General features: G+C 36.7%; 1 protein-coding gene across 7 annotated transcripts in view; it reads left to right on the top strand.

The window, feature by feature from the left end:
- The window catches only part of LOC138699820 (trichohyalin-like), a 412,868-nt gene that overhangs the window by 329,998 nt on the left and 64,117 nt on the right, over positions 1-18,753 (top strand). For all 7 annotated transcript variants that reach the window (XM_069825999.1, XM_069826003.1, XM_069825997.1 and 4 more), the window contains one exon: positions 6,983-7,150. In XM_069825999.1, the coding sequence (XP_069682100.1) occupies positions 6,983-7,150 (168 nt within the window). The remainder of the gene's footprint in view (positions 1-6,982; positions 7,151-18,753) is intronic.

Raw genomic sequence — 18,753 nt, 5'->3', positions numbered from 1 at the left:
TCTGCCGCAGAAGATGTTCCTTTTTCTATTAAAAACTTCTTTTGCTACTGATATCATCCATTTGACTTCCTGGCAGCAGCTCATGTTACTGCTATGTACACTGAGAGCTTATTTTTTCACCTCTGATACTAGATCTACGGAAATTTTAAATGATATCGAGTTCTCTTCTGCACTTTTTTTTTTTCTGAGATAACAAGCAAAAGTCCTGCTATGCAGTGGTAAAGAATATTGTATTCACCAAGGGAGAGGTGATCTAAATGAACTTCAGCGGGTGGATGTGTAGCCCTGGTAACGCTGCAGAGGTAGGTCAGATAGTTTCCTAAGCACTAAACCAGCGGAAAGCATTTTTACAAGATTCAGTATCTGGAGTGCAAACCGCAGCTCTGATGTCTAGCAGCTACGTGTCCTTCAGCTTCTATTCCTGATAAAAGCACAACGTTTGCTGCTAAACAATGTAAAATCTCTTCTTGTTTTCTTTTTCCTTCTCTCATAATCAACGGGAAACCTCGTTTCCGGATCTGGAGTCTTGTACAAACGTAATTCTCATTTCGTTAAAACCTTTTCGCTTTGTACAAAAAGTTCTCGTACAATCGAATCGTGTATGTATAGGAATATGTATGCATTTAGAAAACCCAACCAACCAAACTGAAACATTTTGAAATCTTTAGTTTCAGCAGTGTGCGTAATTTGATCTCAACTCACGTCGTGGATTTGAATTTTTATAGTTCCTAATTTCAGCAGTATTGACAGATACACAAACCGAATTCTTTTTTCGAAGTTCATTACAGCCTTACCAACGTGCATGCAAGTCCGTTACATTTTTACATTTGTCTCTTTTGTCTAGTTTCACGTTTCAGTGACATATTTAAACATAGTAAGAAAATTGTATTGGGACTGAATCGGACATTTGTGAAACCCCTTGAGTTACATATGGTTTTGAGGAAAATAAAAAAAAACGGCTTTACATAAGTATATTTATGTTAGTATCATGTAAAGACTGGGCCACAATAAACCGGGAACGGAAAGGAGAACGAGAACGGAAATATTGTTAAAATAAAAGTATTTCAATGTGAGCATTCACAATTAACGAGAATCTTGCCGGAGCCCGGGAACGGGAACATGAAAGTTAATTGTGAATTAAATACAATTATTTTAACAACGTTTCCGTTCTCGTTCTCGTTTCCGTTCCCGGTTTATTGTGGACTAGCCTTAACTGTGTATTATTATTTTGAAATCGTTTCTTAACAGCATTTATTTTTATTCTTTGACTCACACTGTTTAACAAGTAACAATATCAACATATTTATTTTTAAATCGGAATTGGTACGTACAGTATATAGTGGAGCACAATCACTTGACAGTTTAATAAAAAAAACTTTAAACAATATTTTACTCAAATGTGACATTTGCTGACGCAGAAAAACAGTACATTTTAGGACTATGAATTTTAAAATAATTTCTACGACCAAGTGATCATATCAAAATGTAGATGATGTTCTACTAAGAAGTAAGAGCAGTTTATGAATTGTATTGCAAAAAATAATTGAAACATACAATTTAAAAACGTCAGACATGAAAACTAAAGTAATGTCTTTCGTATCAACTGCGCCAGTGAGATATAAAATAATAATAAATAATATGCCAATTAAGCAAGTCCATAATTTTCATTTCTTAGATATTATGATGAGTTGTATCATGGGGAAGAACATAATCCATGGCGCTACAGCCCGTGAAGGGCCTAGACCGACCAGCCGGCTGCTGGCTTCACACCCACGTGCCGAAGCAGAGGTGGACGATCATCCAACCAGAATGGAGGTATCGTGTGGTTAGCACGATGAACCCCCCCAAGCTGTTATAGCTGGTATTCGCAACCGGATTTCGCTACCTATCGTAGCTCCCCAAGTGCATCACGATGCTGGGTGGGCACCGGTCCCATACACTGGCCGAAATTTCATGAGAAAATTTCTTCCCCCATGAGAACTCGAACCAGCGCGCATTCCGTAACGCGAGTCCTAGGCGGATGACTTAGACCGCGACGCCATGGCGCGGGACGAAGAAGAACATATCCATTATAAAATAGGGAAATTTAATATGGTAACTGGAAAAATAAGAAGTTTCTTAATGAAGATCTAAGAAAAGAAACAATAATGAAATAATTATTGTAAAGTTGTGGCAATACCAACATGCCTATACAAAAGCGAACATGGACAATGACAATATAATATAATAATAATATAATATATAATATAATATAATATAATATAATATAATATAATATAATATAATATAATATAATATAATATGAGAGTCGTTCAGAAAGTAATGCCTCCTATTTTTTGTGTTGACCTGTAACGTCTGAGCCGGATGTTAGTGGCGTTGTAATAAAGGTTGAACCTTCACGCTAATTACCTGTTAAGCCTTGGTTTTTCTAAACCGACGCATGCCAGTTTCGAGGTGCGAGGCCCGCCTCGCACAAATCCGGACTACAGGAGAGATAGTGAGTGGTTTCTATAACTGGGAGATGCGCACTTCGCAGTTATACAAACCACTCACTATCTTTCGTATAGTCCGAATTTCTGCGTGGCGGGCCTTGCACCTGGCAACTCGCATGCGTCGGTTAAGAAAAACCAAGGCTTTAGTTTGGTTGTCGTGCGACAGATAGTGGCAGCAGGGCAATCTACCAAAATGGCATCTGACATAAAGGTGCGTAAGAAACAGAGATGTGTTATTAAATTTCTCACTGCCGAACAAATTGCACCCAATGACAACCATCGACGATTGTTAAAAGTGTATGCAGACGATACAGTAGATGCGAGATGGTGGGTAGTGCGTTTCAACAGTGACAGAATGACAGTCCTTTCGTATAGGTTATTCTTTTGGATGTGTTCGAGCCCGGAGGAACTACCAATTCTGAACGCTACAAGCAGATACTGGCTAAGCGGAAAGCCTGAATTTCAAGAGCCAGACCAGAGAAGAAAACCTTTCGCTTGCAACACGTTAAGTCCAGGCGACCACAGAGCACTTTGCAAAATTTGGCTGGACTGTCCTATCAAATTCACCGTATAGTCCGGATTTAGAGGCGTTAGACTTCCATCTCTTTGAGCCTACGAAAGGAGGACTACGTGGGGAGCAACATTTTACAGACAAGGATGCTGTCTTCGCAGCTGTAACAAAATGGCTTGCCTCTGCTGGTTCAAATTCTTACAAACGCGACATACAATTTCTCGTTCATCGCTTCAAAAGTGTATAAGGAATGGTGGTGACTATGTGGAAAAATAACTGTACGTAGCTGAAATCTTGCTCTATTTAACTGTCTTATTATGCTCTCAGTATCTGTTGTACTCGTAGGTTCCGTGAAAATAAATAGGAAGCATTACTTTCGGAACGACTCTCGTGTTTGTGTGTGTGCTCGTGTGAGCGTACGCATGCGTGTGTTTTTTGCACTATAGGTCATATTGGGAGGCCGGCGGGAAAAAGACCTTTGGGGAGGGCGAGATGTAGATGGGAAGATAATATTAAAATGGATTTAAGGGAGGTGGGATATGGTGGTAGAGACTGGATTAATCTTGCTCATGATAGGGATCAATGGTGGGCTTATGTGAGGGCGGCAATGAACCTCCGGGTTCCTTAAAAGCCAGTAAGTTAGTTTTTAGGTCGTATGCTTAAAGAAGGCACCTCGGGCGGTAGCAGACGGAGCTTTTACAAGGCGACTGGCGTATGACAGGTATGCGACATGGATGAGCATTAGTTGTGTGTTTGACACGTAGCGAATATTCTCTCTCTCTCTCTCTCACCCACTACAATTTGGCAACAGCGCAGTAATGCTGGATGAGTATTGGCTGAAATCATGTGCCTTCTGAAAACGCATGCCGCATAGCCAGGAAAAGAAATATTGAAATTACAAATGAATTGAACATTCACAGCCTACATGACGCAATCAACAAACAAGAAATTCCTGGATCTAGTATGTGGAACGGATGGATGAGAAAAGGATCCTTAAGAAAGTAATACATTATGGACCGCAAGAACAAAGGAATCTAGGTCGTCTGAAAAAGCGATTGTGTAATGAACAGGCTAATAGCCTTTATGCTTGTAGAAAATAAGAAGAAAAATAAGTTGATTTCTAAATTACTATTTGAAAACAATTTAGGCTACATGAGACGTCTAATCTGATTTTGCAAACACTTCCATTCTTAGGAGGAATGCATTACTCGCTATAGGAGTCCTGTGAGATGTTATTTGAATAATAGACAAGCTGATTTTTTTTTAGTGATCATGCAGAGTCCGATACAGGCTCGGAGGTGTTTGTCAAGTGTTTCTTTTATTTTATTTTACTTGGTTATTTAACGACGCTGTATCAACTACTGGGTTATTTAGCGTCGATGGCTTTGGTGATAGCGAGATGATAGTTGGCAAGATGAAATAGATACCTGACATTCGCCTTACAGTTGGAGAAAACCTCGGAAAAATCCAACCAGGTAATCAGCCCAACCTGGTATCGAATCCACGCCCGAGCGCTATGGCCTGAGTAACGCCGGTGGCTTGTCAAGTGTCATGGGATAGCATCAAGCAAATCTTGATGGGTTTCGAATGACAGCAGCCAGGAAGCTATGAAACTCGCACCAAACTTTCTTCACGCCATTTCTTAACCCACAGTAACAAAGCGTTTGTAGAAGATTATTTTCATATGTTCAAATATTTCTGAAACACCCGCTATATAGCTGAGTTTGTTCTAATAAATGTTTCTACTGCAGTAACACGTTCCTGTAGAGACCAATTCTCCATAACTGAACTCCAAGCAGTGCACTGGGTCGACAATAAACTACCTCACCTGTTAGCAATTCAGAAACCGTCAGGTGTGTATAGCTACCCCACGCTGTACAAGAGGCAAGGAAAGGATTTGGGCTGGTGTTTTCACGAGAAATGCTGCTTCTATTGTTATTTTTTTGTAATGCTTATTATTGCATCGATAACGTACTTTCGTAAATTTGTAACTTGTGTGTCTTCATAAATGACACAATTAAATTGTGAAATGGAACTCGTTACATACAGTATTTTCTTTTCCTACACATTTCAGTAATAAATAAAAACAGTCTTTAATTTACTGTATTATACATAATGACATACTTTTACATGATATATTTTACTTGTTAACTGATCTACTACTGTCACGTAAAAATGTGCCAAATAAATTTTCCGTAACCATACTAATCTTTCAAATCCCATGTTTGAAAATCCACATTACTTACTTACTTACAAATGGCTTTTAAGGAACTCTGAGGTTCATTGCCGCCCTCATATAAGCCCGCCATTAGTCCCTATCCTGCGCAAGATTAATCCAGTCTCTATCCTCATATCCCACCTCTTTCAAACCCATTTTAATTCATCCTTCCATCTACGTCTCGGTTTCCCCAAAGATTTTTTTCCCTCCGGCCTCCCAACTAACATCCTATAAGCATTCCTGGATTCGCCCATAAGTGCTACATGCCCTGCCCATCTCAAACGTCTGGATTTAATGTTCCTAATTATGTTAGGTGAAGAATACAATGCGTTCAGTTCTGCGTTCTATAACTTTCTCCTTTCTCCTGTAACTTCATCCCTCTTAGTCCCAAATATTTTCCTAAGAACCTTATTCTCAAATACCCTTAATCTCTGTTCCTCTCCCAAAGTGAGAGTCCAAGTTTCACAACCATACAGAACAACCGGTAATATAACTGTTTTATAAATTCTAACTTTAAGATTTTTTGACAGCAGACTAGATGACAAAAGCTTCTCAACCGAAAAATAACAGGCATTTCCCATATTTATTCTCCGTTTCGTCCCGATTGTCATTTATATTTGTTACTGTTGCTCCAATTTCAAAATCCACAACCTTCATAAATGTTGTGTAGGTATATGGATAGCTACTTACTCTCTTTGGTTAATATTATTTCTTGTAGAAAGAACAAAGAAGAAAATTGTGTGATTTGGGATAAAAATTTATCGCCATTTTACAATATTTATAAAATAATGTTATTTTTGTAACGCAAATACAATTCGTGAGTGTACTCTTCGGATCCACTATGTCTCAAAGCTGATCACATCCACGGAGTCCAATTTCGGAGGCGGCCCACAGGCAATTCTACATCTGAGCAAGCTCGGAATATGGGAAAGAAACGGAGATGATGATGATGATGATGATGATGATGATGATGATGATGATTATGATGAAGATGATGATGGGGAAGTGTAACTATTATGACAAAATAATCCGAAGTCATCCTCTGATTGAGGTTCTGGCTGATATGTAGGCCTTCATCTATTTTCAGGCAGTACATCTCACTAGACATTATGTATTGTATCAGAGGAAGAAATTGTTTGTATGCGTCTGAAGTCTGATTAGTGTAACATGTAGCTAATCGACGATGTATGCAATGGAGGGGAAAAGGAATTAGCCACCCTACCCCATTATCTCCTGGTCTAGTTGCCTCATAAGTGGTGCTTTATGGATCACTTGTAAGGGTCAGACCTGTCTTCCGACAGTTGACTAAACAACAACAACAATCCGAAGCTCAACGTCGAAAGTTTTTTATTGATTATTTTACAACATCGTATCGACTATTACAATTATGTAGCGTCTGAGTGCGATGAAGGTAATAATTCCAGCGAGATGAATCCAGTGTCCAACGACGAAAGTTACCCAGCATTTGCTATTAATGGGTTGAGGGAAAACTCTGGAAAAAAAACCTCAACCAGATAACTTGTCCCAACCAGAATTTGAAACCGAGTCCGCTAGTTTCACGATCAGACGTGCTAACCGTTAGTCCTCAGCACAGAAAGTTGTCCAGCAATTCTGTTTCATTTGGTTGAGAGAGAGCCTAAAAAAAGACCTCAACTTATCCTAACCAGGATTTGAACCCGGGCCCGCTCGTATCACGGTCACACATGTTAATCGTTAATTGTAAAAAACCACTTTTATGATTATGATTCGTCTTTTTCACAGGTCGAGGAACTGAGACAGAGATTAGAAGAGAAAAACCGCCACATCGAGAAGAAGACGCTGACGGCGACCCAGGCCACGCAGGAAAGGAACCGCCTCAACAATGAACTCAACGAGTTACGGGACCATATGGATATCAAGGACAGAAAGATTAACGTTCTTCAGAGAAAGGTGAGTTCTGGAATCCTCGTTACACTTCCTGAGAATATGGGATATATTTCAGTTTCTTGTTTGGCATAGATGATAGTTATTATTATGCATCTGTAACTAATGAATAAATTGATGTTCCATGAGTAGGTATCCGATTTTCCGATGAATAAAAATCTTAAATTTCTGTATAAAAATTTGGTTAACTTCGGTGTTGCTTCGCACAAAAACATAAGTAAATTCGTTGTTATTTCACATATTTAAGCAATATAACTTTTTGACTCTAGTCGTGCAAAATACATTAATAAATATTTCTACAAACGCTAGAGGTCTGTATCATGAAAGGAATTTTAAGAATGTTCTATATTTTAACAGTATTTACAGTTTTCTACCGTCATTTACATGTTGTGTAGAGAAATCTGTGTAACAGTCTCGCATCCTGTACGAATAATGGATCATTCCATACAAAATTTTAAGAATATGCCAGCGATGTCATGAATTTTTTTGGGCTTTTAATATAATAATGTCATTATGAAAATAAATAAAACTGCCAACTATGACCGCCATATCATTAATATTTTAGTCATACGGATGACTGAAAAATGGGTGGCAGTTACATGTTATCCATCATTTAAAATATTCTTGACACCCTATATGAAGTGTCATCGAAACTAAACAGAAGCCATTGTAAACCTGAATAACCATATTTTAATATCTTAAAGACTAATCCGAATAATATTAAGACATGCTCAAAAAAACACCTCATTGAAACAAAAAAATAGTTTTATATTCGATTGCAACAAATTAAATTCACGCGAATTTCATTCGTAGTCTATTAAAGAAAATCTTATTCCTAATCCATCTCCCAAGTTTTATGACTTTATCTAAAAAACCTGTGAATAATTAAATTAATAAAATTATTAATTTTTGTTCCGACGCCGACGGTTGAAAATCGCTTCCTTTGTGTAGTAGTCGCAGCGTTTGCGAGACTTCATAACGATGAGTAATCTCAAACGTCCGTCTCCCTGACCTTGATCGCGCAACATTCTGTACGACGGGAGAGCCTACCTGCTGAGCTCCTTTGTTCCGGTGAATTATTTTTATTAAAAACTGACATGATATTTAAGTCAACATTGTAAAATTTTCACAGTGGAATGAATATCCCCTAAAGAATTAAACACATGTTTTTTTCGTCTGTAAAAATGAATTGCATTTTGTGTTCTATATATTTTTTTTAATTATTTTACTGTGGGTAATTATTTAAAAAATTATATATTTCATTTTAAGAGCATTTATAAACAAGGCTCTCCTTTTTCGAATTGCATTGAAATCACTTTTCCATATTCCTTTGCATAGTAAGAAAACTTCTATGAATGAAGCCGTGTTCTTTGTTAAACCAATACTTTAAATTCTTATTGCTGCCAAACTATGAAAGATATAAATATATTATTGCTTGAAATTCATTTTAGAACATACAAAATAATCTACTGCAATATTTTTAACTTTTGAGACATCATGGTTCAAAAACATACTTTTTTTTTTTTTTGCATGGAATGGCCCTAATACAAACTAATACGCATCACAAAACATTCAGGCTTTTTCTACTTGATATTTAAAAATAAAGTTACTCGAAATACTGTTTGAACAATAGATTCAAAATTATTTATGGAACTAGGGCGCATAGCCCATCTTGTCCCAGAATCGACTGACTCGTCTCGACGTAATTTTCGGTGCGTTAATGCAATAGTACAACTCTTCCCTACCTAATTCTCGGGGAATTAATCCTACAGCCCAACTCGTCTCGGGTGTGTAAGAAGAGGTGAAACCAGGTAAATATAAAATATTCCCTCCAATAGTATTTAAAGATGCTTTGCACTGCCGATTGACACATCGCCACTTAGTCTCCCCTGAAGCCATTAGTCTGTGCTTATTAAATTCATAATTATTTACCACGAGAATTGTTTTACCCTGCTGACTCAAGATTTCACTCAGTTGCGAATTGTTGTGTTCAATAGGTACTGATACAGGAAATACAGAAACGCAATATCGGTGTGTACTGTGTGGTTGACGAGTAGGTACTGATAAAGGCGATACAGAAACGCACCCTAATTGCTGTACAGCCAGCGCCAGCGTTTTTGGCGCGTGTCCTTCAGTACAAGCCCAGTCAGTGAGCCAGTGCAGCTGAGAATGGTACCTCCCAAATACACGTCACGTCAGCTATCTACGAATCATAATCGTTAGTCTTATCGCCCGCACACTGCGACCAAATGTAAGATACTCGCACTTTGCATTTCTTGAATGTGCCCAATCAGTGGTATCTGTTGCCAATTCAGCTGAGAGTGGTACCACCTTCTAGACACAAGTCACTTCAGCAATCTGCCAAATCACATTGTCAGTTTTCTCGCTTACAGACTGCGGAAAAGATAAGATACTCGCTCTTAACGTTCCCCTTACTTATTTCACTTGCCAAAAACGGTGGCTTTGGTTATAACACTAACAACCACACATCGCCATCTTTCGGAGGGTTGTCAATAGTGGTGCATGAGAATTGGTTTACCCCGTGAACATTTCACTCAGTCGAGTATACGAATAGTCGATGCATAGATTTGGAAATATATTTAAGCTGGGAACGAAACGGCTTCTTGGATTAACGAAACATAGTTCAGCCGGGGACGAGACGGGTTGTTTATTTACAGGCCGGGGACGAGAGGCGCTTCGCCGGAAATAGGGTTTGAATATTAAATCAAACATTTTGTATATAAATATCAATGCAAAACAGGTTATATTTTAATTACTAACAGTTTTTAAGAATAGACCATTGGAGGATGATATTGTTAATGAAGCCAGGAATCGTCTCCGATTCGCGTGACCAGATAAGAACAATAATATATTTTTTAGAAAATTCCACTGTCTAATTAACAAAGTTCCACTACTTAATTACAAAAAAAAATCATAAATCCGGCTAACTTCACAGCCATGCTTGCCAACGTACAGCACGCAGGAAACTTAGTTTCATAAAAACTTACTGTACAGTATTACCTATTTCACGAACATTTATGTGACAGCAATTAAATATATCTTATGAGCACTTTAATTAAAATGTCATTTAAAAAATAAAAATTTCTCGTGAATAACACTAATTTCGAATAAATTCGTGCTAAAAAGAAAAATATCGCTTATAAAAATTTCGCGTTATTTCGCGAGTTTAAACTTACGAAGTTTTGACCTGGAAGGACTTGAATAATAAAATGTTTGCTTTATCAGCTGAAAGTCCGTATTTCGCGAATCTTTACCTAATTGTAAGAGTAATAATTAATAAATATTTCTCTGAACTTTCTCAAGATGAAGATTGGTTGCCTTCAGCATGAACCCTGTTCTTGAATGATGGTGTGTAAGGAAGAAATTAGCTGCTATTTGTAGTGTATAATAAAATTCAGCATCACTGTCGTAGCTCAGGAGGTAGCGTTTTTATCTATTGATCCGGAGTTACGCTCGGATGTAGGTTCTATTTCCGCTTAGGCTGATTATCTGCCTGGGTTTTTCCACGGATGAACTTGATCAACTGGAAATATTAATTATCCTATCGGAAATCGAACCCGCGACTTTCCGTCTTGTAACACAACGATTTAACCGCGACTCTGTCGATAGCACCTACCTTTTACACTCACCTTGTAAATATTTATAAAACACGATTTTGTTAAAGTAAATTTCTGCACATTTAAAGGACAAAACTAAAATTGTATCTTCATTTTTTATCATAATACAGTGCTTTCTTAAATTGGCTGAGCATATTAGCAATTAAATCAATGGGCCGAGTGAATAAAGCTGAGCAAGTCCTTTTACTTCACTATTTTGAATGAAATGCTTCCAATATGTTGAATAAAAAAGAGCTCGGCCTCCTGCTCATGATGATGCAACAGCAGACGTGAGCAAGTGCTTACCGTCGGTCCAGTTGCTCTCTGATTAGAAAAATAATGTGAATAAAGTGATGGATTTGCTTCAGGGAATGAGCAAAAGCTTCTGAAAACTGTGAGTCTGGTCATTAGCAGACTCACCTATCTACAGAGTGGATCATGGCACAGTTTCACAGACGTTGAAATTGTAGATGACGAGGGTGTGGAAGAGGGTGAAGAGGAACAAGTGAATGAAAGAGAAATTTTACGTGTAGGACGTGAAAGAAGGGAAGAAATAAAATTGCTCTTATAATAGAAAATCATGAACTCTTAAGTCATCCTTGCGATTGTGACTGAAATTGATTGTAATGAAACACCAATTAATTTCACATTTTATAGTTTTACATTTTGCTAAAGAAATTAAATATGTTCACAACCACTCAGAATATAAAAAAGTGATATACACATATCTTTAAACACCTACAAGTAAGGCCATTAACATAACATATAACTAAATTTATTGAAATAGAATTCAAATGTGCTTCTGACTGTAATATTTTATTTAGGTCTAGTTTATGTAAAACTAAAGCACATGATAAACTCACAAATGAAATTACCTAACTATTTATATTGTTTTCAAAGAGTAATATTTAGTTTAGACTTTAGAGTACACCCATTTAATTTACTTATATTTTGTAGAAAAATATAACACACACTCAAAATATGATGTGATACTTGTCTATTATTTAAGTACGTCTACTTCAGACCAACACCATTTATATAACATGTGAGTTAACCTACCTTACTATGTAAAATAGATCATGATACAAGTCTAATTATTATCCTTATGAACAAACACGTAGTAGTATGAAAAACAGTACAGTGTACATTCCCGAAATTATAAAACATAAAAATTAAAACTTTCATAATTTTCAAGACAGATTTCATTTTCATTGTTGTAAGGTGCAGTGTGAGGTAGGCCTTCCTTACTATTAAGTCTTTCAATGAGCAATCGTTCTCTCTCAAGCTGAAGCTTTGTTAATTTATACTGTTCCAACAATACTAGTCGTTGCAGTTCTGTGTTGGTAAGATTTTTAGTTTCTTCAGTTTCAGAAAAATCGTGTTTAGCTTTCTTTGAGGGCGGTGGTTTGGGTGAAAACACTGTACTACATGATGATGATTCAGAATGTGCAGACTGCTGAGGCCCCACACTTACAGCTCCTATAAATAATTCAATAACAACTTGTAAGCTAATAGTACTGCGAAGAATTGATTGTATTGTTGTGTGGAGTCCTGTACCTTGTTACGTTACATAATAGACCTCTATCAGTTTTGTTTTAAAGTTAAAGTGAGACTTATCAAGTAAATTAAATAACATAAAACTTTAATTAATTATTTAGCAGTTGTAGTAAAGACAGTAGGCCTACCTGGAATTTTGTTTAATATAGGATTTGTGTCCCCTTGTAGTAGATTGTACAGTTGTCTTTCCCAGGAATTCAGGACTATTGCCTTGTTTCCCGTTCTGTTAAGATCAGTCTTCTTTTTAAGTCTTGTTTTGATGGTATTGATTTTTTATAGCAATTGTTTAGATGTGATAGAAGTTCCGAAATTAATTTCATATAGTTTCTCTATTTCCTGAATAGCTGCATTTTTTCTATTTTTTGCATCTGGTACCTGCGACTTGAGGAGAATATCCGGATATTTGCTTAGTGTTGAAGCCAGAAATACTGTTGTGCTCTCAATAGATAAAGATGTTTCACTTTCTCCATCCGAATCTGTTGAGTCCATTTTTACGTCCCACTTTTATCCACTTACAGATACGAATGAAATAAATTTTGGTTCTATGCAGTTCATACTAATGAAATCGGACACCTGCATTAAGATTAAAGGGATGCCGACACGGCCAACAATGTGGAACACTACAGCTTAGCGGTCCATATATGTGACTGACAGGAGCACGTGCTCGTAGATTAGAAGCACAGGGTTGGAGCATAAGGTAATTATTATTCACATTATCAGAGGCTTATCCTCATGCTCCAACCCTTTGCTCCCTATCATTTCCTCATGCTCCAGTCTCGTGCTTATACTCAAATGCTCTAGTTTTATTCACTCGGCCCAATGGTTTTTCCAAAACAAGCTACGAAATGTTTCATATAAAACAATGTTTATGTCGAAAAGGAAGAAAAACGAACAAAAATCGTATTAAACTTTTTTGTTTGAAATATAACCCCCTGAAATTAATACCACTAGTTACGGTTCACCCGGTATATGGGTCTTATTTCCATATAGTTTTAACTTTTCTGTAATTTTGTAGTAAAATTGTAATTAAACATTTGTTGTTTTCACAATTGTTCCAGTCCAATTTCATTCAGTTAATTTGTTAAGTGCTAGCCGAATTTATTTTATTGCCATACGTTATCAAATATTTATAACAATCCTTAACAATCTCGTTACCTACAGTAGTTGTGCTATATACGATGCTTCTGTACTCATTCTTTCTCAGGACTAAAGCACAGACCACTGAGGTCTGAGTTAACATATTCCGCAGACACTGAACGAAAATGGCATTTCTCATTTGATGTTTACAAACCCTCTGTGAAGTTCATAAGCTATGGAATTACGCATAATTCATTCTATAGTACTGTTATCATCCAGAGGCAAATAACGAGGATTTGTACAAATTAAATTCGCTGTGATGATAAACCGCATATAAGCCGTAGGCCTAATAGATTTCATAAATTCCAGCACGGCACAAAATTGATAAGCATTACATTCAATAACTAATAATATACAAACAATATTACATGAAATTATTTATAAAACAGAGAACGAAGCAATGAAATAGTATTAAACTTTTTTGTATGAAATATCTCTAAGAATAACCCTTCTCATCTTGAGATACATATGGTCTTTCTGCCGAAACAACTTCCCTGTAATTCCTGTTTCTACAAACTATTCATACCACAGTTTAATATCACGTCTGAAAACTACATTTCATCTTCCCTACACTCTCCTGAAGTTCTGTTGTACTTGCATTTTTTTAAGTGGAACGGTCCACACCTGTGGAGTATCGGTCAGCGCGTCTGGCCGCGAAACCAGGTGGCCCGGGTTCGAATCCCGGTCGGGGCAAGTTACTTGGTTGAGGTTTTTTCCGGGGTTTTCCCTCAACCCAATACGAGCAAATGCTGGGTAACTTTCGGTGTTGGACCCCGGTCTCATTTCACCGGCATTATCACCTTCATATCATTCAGACGCTAAATAACCTAGATGTTGATACAGCGTCGTAAAATAACCCAATAAAAAATTTAAGTGGAACGTTTAAAGGCTGGTTCACAATAAACCGGGAACGGAAACGACAACGAGAAAGGAAATATTGTTAAACTAAATGTATTTAAATGTGAGCATTCACAATGGTTAACTGTGAATGCTCATGTTTAAATTCATTTATTTTAACAATATTTCCGTTCTCGTTCTCATTGTCGTTCCTGTTCCCAGTGTATTGTGGACCAGCCTTTAGTGTGCATATATTCGGGAAAAATGTTCGTTACAATTTCTGTAATATTTTACGCGCATCTACCGATGCAACTCGCAACATAGAATAAGGGATAGCCTATAAATAAACATAACTCTTAATAATGCACCATACATGACTGGTTCACAATAAACCGGGAACCGAAACGACAGCGAGACGGAAATATTGGTAAACTAAATGTCTTTAAATGTGAGCATTCACAGTAGTTAACTGTGAATGCTCACGTTTAAATACATTTATTTTAACAATATTTCCTTTCTCGTTCTCACTGTCGTTCCCGTTCCCGATTTATTGTGGACCAGCCTTTAGTGTGCATATATTCGGGAAAAATGTTCGTTACAATTTCTGTAATATTTTACGCGCATCTACCGATGCAACTCGCAACATAGAATAAGGGATAGCCTATAAATAAACATAACTCTTAATAATGCACCATACATGACTGGTTCACAATAAACCGGGAACCGAAACGACAACGAGACGGAAATATTGGTAAACTAAATGTCTTTAAATGTGAGCATTCACAGTAGTTAACTGTGAATGCTCACGTTTAAATACATTTATTTTAACAATATTTCCTTTCTCGTTCTCACTGTCGTTCCCGTTCCCGATTTATTGTGGACCAGCCTTTAGTGTGCATATATTCGGAAAAAATGTTCGTTACAATTTCTGTAATATTTTACGCGCATCTACCGATGCAACCCGCAATATAGAATAAGGGATAGGCTATAAATAAACATAACTCTTAATAATGCACCATACATAATGGTTCTTAATTTATTTCATACGCATCATAACCTACAAACATCCAAACCCATACAATACACAACCACCAACCAATTAAACGTTCCACGTTGTCGTTCCTGCCATTTTTTCCTCGTCTTTTTAAACCACTTGGTAAGACAAACTTCACAAATTCCTTATTTTATACATTTAAATTTTAACTGAGATTCAACAATAATGGCCATGACCAACATAAAAATTCCCATAGTTCGTGAATATTATTTATAAAACGGAAAGGAAATATGTTCAGTGATTGTATAATTGTTCGTTTTTAATTTTATAACGTTGTTTTGTAGGCACGTATTTTTATTCCGTCTTCCCGAAGAAGCTAGTTGTTTTATGTGTTTGTCTTATGCCGTGACTTGGCGTCATTCTGACCGACTACTTTATCAGAGAGTCCCATTATTGTGAATTTGTACTACAGATTTAAAATTCCAACAAAGAAAAAGGGCCCAACTCTCGAAGGTTTTGTTATTCCCAAACAATTTATTTCGAGCATTAGATGTCAGTGTTCTGTTAGATTCTCTAGTATTGATCTGAATGAAGGGGGAGAGCAACGGTGAATTGTTCAATGATTGAGTTGTTTGGACATTTTCCATTGCTAAATTTAAAAAATTGTAACACAACATTTCGAAGAGTGGCTCTCTCTTCGTCGTCAGGTGAAAACCTACTGTGGGGATCGTTACAAACAACTAGCCTGTCTGAGTGATCCAACGATCGGTTTGTAACGATCCCCACAGTAGGTTTTCACCTGACAACGAAGGGAGAGCTACTCTTCGAAACGTTGTGTTACAATTTTTGAAAATTAGCAATGGAAAAAGTCCAAACAACTCAACCATTGAGGTTCTCTAGTCATCTCGTAAGAAGCTTTCTAAGTCCTCTACGGACCCTTGGAATGTATGACGAAGTTACTCTTGTTTTCAAGCTAACTTTTACTGGATTACTAAGAGGTATTTATAATAATATAGTCTACAGCAGTGATGTCAAAGAAAGCGCATTTTTCTGACCTTGAAATCGTGCGAGGGCATCAAGCGCTAGGTATGATAGGAGGAATAAGCAGCCTGTTGGATTAAGAAAACAGTGGTGCACAAAGTTCAAACGGAACGTGAAATTTTATGTCGTTATTTTTATATGGCTTCTTTGTGTTTGTTATTTTCTATATTGTCTGTAAAACAAAAGTACTAACACCTATTACTTAGCCTAATATTGCAGTTGTGTTTTAAACGTTAATAACATAATAAAGAGTAAAGAAGGAATATTCACAAAAATTCGATAATGACTACAACTATACTGTACTAAGTGAATTAAACACATCATTCATAAAGAAAGTGTTATCCCAAAGAAAGACACTGAATATGACATGATAAGTTGAAATTGATATTGATGGTATCTTTAGCCTCATAAAAGTAATCAAAACAATATTATAGTACAAAGCAAAGTTGCCTAGGTATATGTTTTAACTGTAACTAATGTTACATAATAAAACTATTATCGCATTATGCTTTTAGGTGACATTGGTGTGCAACTTTCTGTTATCAGAATATTAAATTATCTCGAAATCTGCTGAATCTATAGAGCTGACATTTTACCAACATACAGGCACATATCTTTTATTTGTGATGTAACAGTATTTGCTTTGTTAATTCATTTCCTTGCAAACATTTTCCATGCGAATATTTTCAAACATTTTAATACACTATCTCCAGTAATACGTATTTACGATATATTAGATTTACGAAAACATTGTTTTAGTACCTATAAGGCTACTAAACAAACATATCTGAAAATTTCACTTTTCTGTAAAAAAGTTGAGAAAATATTCCTTTTGAATTAAAAAGCAAACTTGTGAAAAATGAGCATTGAAATTAAAACATACATTCTTATAATACATTTATACTTCTCAGACAAATCTAAAAATTAACATGGATACAGTTTTAATAAGTTCTCTTCCCTTTATCCATTGAATCAGTGCTGGCCATCCCTGTATATAGCTCGACAAGCGGTATATACTACCTCTTTCGTCTGTCTCTTTCCTTTCCGCTGTAAAGCGCTCAGGCTCTCCTGGGCTCTAAAGCGCGCGCTTGCTCCTATGGGCATCAGTTGACATCACTGATCTACAGTTAGGCTTAAACCTTCGTTACAAACAAAAGCGAAAATGGTTACCGTGGAAAACAATTTGTTGTATGATAAATAGTTACAGTGTGTTTGATGATAAAAGTTTAGGTGATTCTATATTGTTATTTTTTAAATAAATTATGTCTGATAAAAAATTCAATTTTAATCAAATTGAGTATCAGTCGGTGATAAATTATATTTTTGAAAGGGTAGAGAAGTTCATGCGGATATGTGGGTACACTGGGAGATCATTAACCTTCGTGCATTGTAGACCTCCATGACCTAGTCTTACTACCTATTTCCGAAACTAAAAAGAAAAACATTGAAAGGAAATAAGTTTCCATGAAATGAAACCGTAATTAACTTATAAGTAGGTACAATGAAAGAATAGTATGCAGACAACGATTTTTTTGGAATACTTAGAATTAAGCCCGGTTCAGACGGTGCGTGTTTCTGTGATGGATTATAAGGTGGCTGCGCGGATGGGTAGCCTGCGTGGTCACTCACCGGAAGTAATGCGCTCTGGTGGCTCCTTGGATGGCTAGCTTGCTGGATTTCGAGGATAGGTTCCTTGCTATTTTTCGTGATGGTTTGCAGGCTGGAAACCAAAGATGATCATATAATATCACCACTGAAACCATGTCGCCATGTTCGTTGTTTTCCAACTAAACCTGTTTTTTCTATATTCTGTAGTTTCTAAGAAACAACAATTAAATATCGGACTTTAGCTGTTTTGCACTTATGGCTTAATTACTTTATTACGATATTTACTACTGTTAATGTAGGACTTTAGTTGTTTTCCACTCACGGTTTAGTTTCTTTTTGACCATGAGTATTGGCAACAGATGAAGCAGCAGATGATTTTCCAATTTGAACTGTAAAAAGAGCCAACTCCGTGTGAACAACTACCATCACCGTAGGCAACACGGGAGCCAGCAAGTGATCACGCAGGCTACCCATCCGCGCAGCCACCTTGGAATCCATCACAGAAACACGCACCGTCTGAACCAGGCTTTACTTTATAATCGTTGTGCTAAGTGTAGAGAGTTAAAAGATGATTGATTATGTTGAGTAAATAGAAATTTGTTTTGAAATACAGTAACATTTTCCATGCCAAGCTAAGAACATAGGGTGTCAGTACGCCCTGGTAATTGCTGGATTTGAATCTATTTTCTAACTCTATAAGAGAAAGATGTTCTGTGACATAAATACTATATTATCATATTAATCGCAAAGAATGTCAATGCTATTTTCATCTGTAAGTTGTCTAGTTACTAGGAACATATATCCTGGGAATCTGAGTT

The sequence above is a fragment of the Periplaneta americana genome, chromosome 5 (genome assembly GCF_040183065.1).
Source record: "Periplaneta americana isolate PAMFEO1 chromosome 5, P.americana_PAMFEO1_priV1, whole genome shotgun sequence".
Lineage (NCBI taxonomy): Eukaryota > Metazoa > Arthropoda > Insecta > Blattodea > Blattidae > Periplaneta > Periplaneta americana.
The sequence above is the reverse complement of the archived record's forward strand: the minus strand, read 5'-3'. Positions and strand labels throughout refer to the sequence as shown.